Raw genomic sequence first — 7764 nt, 5'->3', positions numbered from 1 at the left:
GCTGGATGATGATTAATCCAGGTGCTCAACATCACATGTAAAACCAAAACATCTCTGAGCCCCTGAAATAAAAAACAAAATGAGACACCAGATTTTCTGGAAGGCACTGCCTGTCCTTTTGCACGGTGTTATACTCGGGACCTCAACGTATCTATGACCACTTGCAGCAATCCATTCTGAATCATGTGCTCGCAAACACTTGCATGCTGGATGTAGATGATGGGGTGTCAGACTTCTTTCAAATATCACATTGATCAACAGTTCATAAAGCATGAAAAGCTGAAATTACTGTGACGGGCAGGAGGCGACGGGGCAACCACACTGAATGACTGCAAGAGACCTCTGTGTGTTCCATGAGACACATGTAAGTTGCAAAAATGTACTCGTCCAATTTAACACCATCACAGTATAAATGCCAAAGAACCAAGTCCACACAAGAACTGTACTCTTCTCAAATTCGCAACTTTTTTATACTTCCTTCAGTTATTAATGGCAGGTTGCAGTATTGTGCTTTCCTCAGAGAGTATGAACATTTTCTGTCAGACATTTGTTAAATAACCCAATGGCATGGATCAAGGCTCATGGAATTGCATCATGCTAGCTGCCTTAGGCACCATGATAATGTCAGCATGCTAACATGCAATGCTACGCTATTATTATTATTATTATTATTACATGCTATCCAGTAAGTGTATTTACTATGTTCACAATCTTACTTTAGTGTGTAAGAATGGTAACATTTACAAAATGACCAAAAACATATCTGAACTTTACTTTTTCCTGTGTTCCTGTTAAATATATTGTAAGACTTGATGCCAACTTAACAACTCCAACTGTATCAGAATGCCCTGCTAAGGTGTTTACTACCACGCTTTGCTGTTGGCAATGCAAAGTGGATTTGAAATTCTTCCACTCACCAACATTGCTCGGTGCCAGCTCAAACTGCAGCAGTGTTAGAATCAGAAAGATTTGAATTTCAATTCCAAGAAATCATGGGACATAACGTCAGTAAAGAGCAAAGAGCAAGGTCATGTTTGCCAGCGCCACCTTTTGGGAGTTCAGCGTTCACTGGAATGCGTGTGGCTGAAAAATAGTGTTATACCTGACAGGAAAATTACATTTTATTTTGATTCTAACTATATAAAAATGCCGGCCTCCTTTTTTTTCTGGTGAGACCTGAACATTTATCTACAGTGTGATGCAAAACAGAAAAAGTAAATGAGTAAACAATCTATTTCTATACTATACGAGATATTTATAGTCAACATATATTTGAAAAGGTCCATATGCAAAAACAGTCAGGTCTAATGAGACTGGCTGGGATTATCCTGTGAATTAACAAAAAGAAAATGTGATAATGCAAAGCCAAAAAGTATTGTATACAAACATTAAGAAGACGGATACACATGCTTGGATCACACTGGTGGGTCACAAGGAAACATAGGATCGCGCCCAGATGGTGGAGGGAACAAACAGGCCTATCCAGTGACTTGGACAACCCTCTGGGGATGGAGAAGGACTCAAAGCTGGTAAACGTCTGTATGGGTTGTCGCAGCTCCAGGATGGACCGGGTATGGCAGTGGGCAGGTACGACCACTCGGGTCAGTGCGATTGGCTCTCGCAGCTGTGGCAGGCTTGAACCCGTTTCACAAAAACTGAAACATACACTGTGCGACTTGTGATGAATCATGTCGACACCGAGAATCTCAAGTACCACACATGGATTTGTGCGCTTCAGTGAATGAGCTTGCCCAGCCGGGTCAAAGGCTCAGATTCTTTTGGTTGCAGCAACTTGCAATGGCCTTGAGTAGTTTTCCATGGCAGGAGTGTGTGCGTGCGTGTGTGTGTGTGTGTGTGTGGAGGGGGGAAAGCGGGGGGGGGGTTAAGAGGGTAGATTACTCATGTTGGTGTGTGTCTCTCGGTGCATTTGCTGCCAGTCTTTGTACACAGAGCATAAGCCCAGAATGTTATATACTGTAAATGTCACATTTGATGAAAATGGCCTTATTAATAAAGATCCTCATATGGCTCAGTAGGCTAATCAAACTAAGAAGCTGACTGCCTAGCGTGGGTGTTAATGAATCTACAACTACGTTTCTAATCCGGCTGCAGGTATACAGTATGTGGTCTATAGATACATAACAGGTGACACATTCAAAGTGCTTTTGAAGGTATGGTCTGACACATTTTAATATATATATATATATATATATATATATATATATATATATATATATATATATATATATATATATATACAGTATAGTGGTTACACATTCAGCACAACTTAGTTTTTGATATTCAGCCATATAGCATAGTTACCATTGCTTCGTCACAGACCAAAAACTCATACTATGGGCCCCCAATGTCAGCTTGTATTGCTGACCCACATTTGCACAGCAGGAGAAAGGGGTCAATGGAGGTCGGGTACATGTGACACTGAGTAAATGATCACTGGCGCTTTGTCCCTCCACAATGACAGTGATGCATCTTGCACAAGATCATGTGCTTCTGCCATTAAACTACTGCGACCGTGGGGCCCCCAGTGCGATTGTTTGTGCATGAGCGACGTGACCGTGCAGCTGGTCAAAACCTTCACGCAACCGACGTGCAGTGCACCACCATGTAATTACTGTAGCCCCAAATCATGCCTTACAAGCACAAATGTCATGACTACAAATGTGCCACACAAGTGCCACAATCGTCAGTTCATCAGAAGATGATTTGTACAGTTGACAAATGGAGGCTCGCGCAAAAATCACGAAGGAGACGCCTCCATTGAAGACAGCGAGAGAAATGCCACACAAACGCTGCAGGTTCACACAAGCAGATTAAGTGCGTATGTAAACAGCTACAGCAGTGGCTGTGTGTGTGTGTGTATGTACATATATATTTTGTTTAATTAAAAAAGTGCCGAGAGCAGAAATTGAAGCAGACTATTGCTGAAAATGTTAGAGTGATGGCAAAGTGGGTTAGTTTCTGTGAATTAGTTAGACAAACAAACATTATACTGTGTATGGAGTTGTTCTACAGTGACTGCTGGTGGCTTCCATGAGGTCAAGCTGAAAATTCTTTTGTCATACGAGCCAGCAGGACGCATGACAAACGCGTCACATTCTTCTAGAGATCTTGTTGTCCGGTTGAGAAAGCCTGCATTGTACCACTGCTGCATGCCCACGCCCAGCTTGCAGGCTTGGTCATGGCTCTGGAATACACAGTAATGTGAACAAACAAATTGTACTCAAGTCTTCAGATGTAGAATAAAGGCCAATGTTGTTTTTTTTATTGTCTAATGACCAAGACTGACGTTTCCTTCAACACAAAGTTCAAATGACATTTAAAAAAAAAAGAAATTCACCATAAACCTTAAAGTATAAGCTCCGGTAATGTCTTTGCCTGTCCAAGTCAACAAATTCCATAACAAGAAAGTGTTTACATTTGTGTGAACCATCTTTTTAATAGTCTAGAAAGGCTCGCCAGTCAAAGCAAGTCTGATGGAGCGAGGTATAAAAATTGCAGTAAAACAGTTTACATTCATACACAGAGCTCAGAGTGAAAAGAAAATGTACATTTCTGACATTTAAGGCATCCACAGTCCCCTTAGTGAGAGGAGCATACGCCATGACAGCAGCATCTTAACAAGACAGTCCGTCTTAAAATCAGTCGCAGCCCCCAAACACAGCATTACACAACAAGCTACATATGAAAAAAAAAAAAGACTAGATTTCAGTCTCCTCTTCAAGCCCAGGCGTGTTTACTGCTACCGAACACATTTGACGCATCTGGAAACACACAGATGAGTCAACAAAGTCGCTAGTGTCTTGAACTAAAGTGTACCCACAGTGAACATGTTTTACATTCATCTACAAAATGTACAATTTAAAATTGGGTTTGAGCAACAAACGCTCTGGTTAGAAGACACAATAACCATCCAGAATATTACAATTGTGCCAATTTTAAAAAAAGAGAAAAGGATTTAGAAAAACACCAGAAGCCAGACCCAGAACTATCAGGCAGTATGCATACAAGTGTATAACTTTACGGGCCAAGTTCCAAATTGAACCGACTGGCTACTTGTAGTTAAGCTGACACATTTTATTGTACAAAAAAAACACTGTAGAAAATATGACACCACCAGAGTGTCATTTACATTTGGGCAGAGATGCGTTTACCCACAGGAAACCTGATCCCCCGCTCCAATCCCTCCTATAGTTCAGCACTCTTCTACCACGGTACCAGCCGAGGAGGAGTACAGCTTCTTCTTGACCAGCCGGAAACCTGGACTAAGTTTAAGTGTGTGCCGAAAAGTCGGGGCAAAGCAGGTTCCCATGAATAGGAAGTCCCGTAGGCTGGGCCAGGCGGTGCCGTCCTGCTTGAACACAAGAGTCAGCTCGAAGGTGGGCACCACGGAGGCATCGTACACGATACGCTCCAGCCGCTTGCAGCCCTTGTCCAGCTCCAGGTCGACGTAGAGGACGCAGCCGCGCAGGCCGCAGGGCTCGCACGACGCCAGCCGCAGGACCTCGCGAGCTATTCTCCGCGTGAGCATCTCTGGTACCAGCACGGAGGAGCAGTGGAGTGTCGTCTTCTTGGCTCGGGACAGGCAGTTTTCAAACATCTTGGCCAGCTGTTCACAGCTCCGGTCTTCAGTGACATCCGCGGTCCTCTGGGGTTCAGCCAAGCAGTGGTCCCAGAAATCCAGTTCTGAGGAAAACAATGCAAGCGTAACAATTAGGTGACCTATGCCTAATGTATTATTTAAACAAACTATAAGATCCCGCCAACATGCATGAAGCACATGTCTTTTAATCAAGTCTGACCACTCCTACCCTATAAATGAATAAGTGATGGGGATGAAGGGATTTGATCCGCTTTTAAATCCCCTCTGGTTACAGTGAGTAGATTATGAGTAAACTCAGGAAAAGAAAAAGAAAAGACAGACTGACAACTAAATCATCTGAAAACTGCAGCTATGACTCAAACCAATCACAATTGAGTTTTGCAATACAATAATTCAGCTTTGACAGAGGAAGGCGTGCAGACTGGCTGCTATACACAGGTTGCTGTTGTGAAGATGGGCTGAAGGGATGACTTCATCCTCTGTTGACTCTCCTCTCCCTGCATCCCTCCCCTCCCTGCTGCAGCCATGCACCACACTGGGATAAACAAGTGCCCAACTGGAAGCATCCAGCAACTAGCAGGTTATCTATACAGTCACACACTATACAGTCACACACAACACACAACACACAACACACAACACACACACACACACACACACACACACACACACACACACACACACACACACACACACACACACACACACAAAGCTAGAGCGCCTACCTTTCTCAATGCAAGCCTGGTCATATCTTCGGTCAACCAAATCTGATATGCATTCGCTGCTTTTGGTCTTTAACGTGCTCGTGGCGACCATGCTGACAGTCTTGACGTCTCCTGGAGCGGGCTCTTGTCTTTGGGATGGTGTTGTGGTTTTGTATCAAAGCAGCCTGCAAAGCGACGTGGAGCAGCAGCGTCAGAAACAGGTAGTTTTATGTTCGTTAAGAGACAGGTGGCTATCGTCATGTGACCACTTTAAACCGTTAAAACAGGGTAACGTTAAGACGACAACGTAACCCCGCCCCCCACACGAAACAACGATAACTACTGTAGCTGTTCATTTTAAGCTAGCAGCCTTTTGTCAAGAATACTAAATGACTTACCTTAAATATTATTTAGTGCAAAAATAATTTAGTTTCTCGCCAACAAATTCATACGCCGTTCTTCTCACACACTGACACAGACACACAGACACACATACACTGCAGCTGACCGAAAAGTTATGAGGAGTATTTATATCTTCCTCAACTCAGCTGACCAGAGGGGTTTGACCAATCAGAGCGCGGCTCTCGACGTGAAAAACGCAGCTCTTCTCTGATTGGCTGCGAAAGAGTCCTTGAAATATATAACGTCTGTGTTGCTATATAAAGTTCATTATCGGTGAAGTTTTTGTGTTTGCTTTGAAATCTGCCTCAAGCCTGCTTTTTGATTTCCAAACAGGGGTTCATCATCCACCTGTTTGGAAGGATATACAACGCTGACACCGTACAAATGACCAAAACTAGATAAAGAATGGCAAACACAGTTTGTATTTCACACTGAAATAAAATAATAGTCATATGGGTTTATAACAATATAGATTTATAAACAGGAGTTCATATTGTTTAACACAAAATGTACTGTAAATACACACACACACATATATATATATATATATATATATATATATATATATATATATATATACATATATATATATATATATATATATATATATATATATATATATATATATATATATATACACATATACACACACACACACACACACTTAATCCATGATGTTGTAATGTTTGCTTTTAATCTTTGTTAAAAAGATGATTAGCTCTTTTTTTTCTTCCTATCAAGTATTGTAGTTATGTAGTAGATACTCATTAGGTTTTATTATAGACAGAACAATAATATACAGCATTTTAATCATTATGGCATTTTCAGTAACACATTCAAATACAAATTCTGGTGTTAAAATAAGAGGCTGAAGCCGAAACATGGAATTTGACTTCAAGCTGAGGGAACCCGACACTTCAATCCAAGAGGGCAGCAAGTTGAAGCATTATTAGTGGTTGCCATGTGAAAAACTACCCCCCAAAAATACAAGCCCAGATCATGAACCTCTACCCCCTGGCTTTCACATCAGACAGGCATGTAAATGTGCAAAATGAGCACAAAAAAAGTCTCAAATGGATGTCTAAAGCAAATGAAGACAGACATTAGTAGCCTGTTTTACATGAGGACGGAGGAAGCAGCTGCTCCAGCAGCTTTACTGACATCTCATTGTATTTGTGTGTATGCATTTGTACATTTGGCAGGTAAACTCTGAGCACAGTTGTTCGGCTCATCAGCAGACTATCCCCCATCATACACTGTCTCAACAGAAGTTTTCCCCCAGTAACTGGATCTGGCCCTCTCACCCCCAGCAGCTCTGCTGGCTAAAGGGTAATGGAATCCAGTGGACGAGGGAGCCAGAGAGAGTGCTTTCCTCCAGTCACATGGGGAGAACTAGATATGCCTCAGAAAAAAGAGTCACATGCTTTAGCTAGTGTTACTGCCTTTGTGGATGTGTAAAGGGCTGGAGACACAAGGTGTTTGTTTAAGTTATGTGCAAAAGGCTTTAGCATTAGTTTGACACCTTTTTTTTTATTGGAGTGCGAATCTGAGCAGTTTTAATGCGAATGTATTTCTTTATCTTAATGGTTTAATTGGGACAAAGGCTGGAATATGTAACATGAAAACGTGCATTGAGGTATACTGGGACATGTTGTTATTTAACTGTGTTGAAATATGTCTTAATACTAAAATACTGAAATCAATAAAACAATATTGGCTAGTTGATCATTGAGCCACCATAAAAGATCATGCTTCTGAATCAGGTGTTGAGACCAAAGTTCAAATGTGCACAGCGCCGGCTCTCATTAACACGCGATTTTAACGAGATTTTGACCTAAATTTATGTTGATAAGGTCACTACAGTTCTAGGAACGCTATCATTCGCACCCAGTAGCCCACATTTTGCACTCATAAACATTTCATAAACACTTAACAAGCAGAAACTTGTTAACTGTTTAAAATAATATCTATTCAGGTCAATGAACAAAAAATGATATCAGATTTCATATTTTCTGTATCGTAGAATAATGGAACATC

At 41.5% G+C, this 7764-nt stretch overlaps 1 protein-coding gene across 1 annotated transcript; it reads right to left on the bottom strand.

Annotated features, from left to right (window-relative positions):
• Positions 1-3256: 3256 nt before the first annotated feature.
• On the bottom strand, positions 3257-5856 carry LOC137792254 (DNA damage-inducible transcript 4-like protein). Its single transcript, XM_068587850.1, has 3 exons — positions 5724-5856; positions 5347-5510; positions 3257-4704 (listed from the first exon to the last, which is right to left on the bottom strand). The coding sequence occupies exons 2-3, from the start codon at positions 5435-5437 to the stop codon at positions 4214-4216; spliced, it is 582 nt and encodes a 193-aa protein (XP_068443951.1). The 5' UTR covers positions 5438-5510; positions 5724-5856; the 3' UTR covers positions 3257-4213.
• Between the last annotated feature and the right edge of the window lie 1908 nt (positions 5857-7764).

This window comes from Clinocottus analis, unplaced genomic scaffold, assembly GCF_023055335.1.
Source record: "Clinocottus analis isolate CAN_PGR_092001 unplaced genomic scaffold, fCliAna1.0.p SCAF_21, whole genome shotgun sequence".
Classification (NCBI taxonomy): domain Eukaryota; kingdom Metazoa; phylum Chordata; class Actinopteri; order Perciformes; family Cottidae; genus Clinocottus; species Clinocottus analis.
This window is presented reverse-complemented; position numbering and strand designations above follow the sequence as displayed.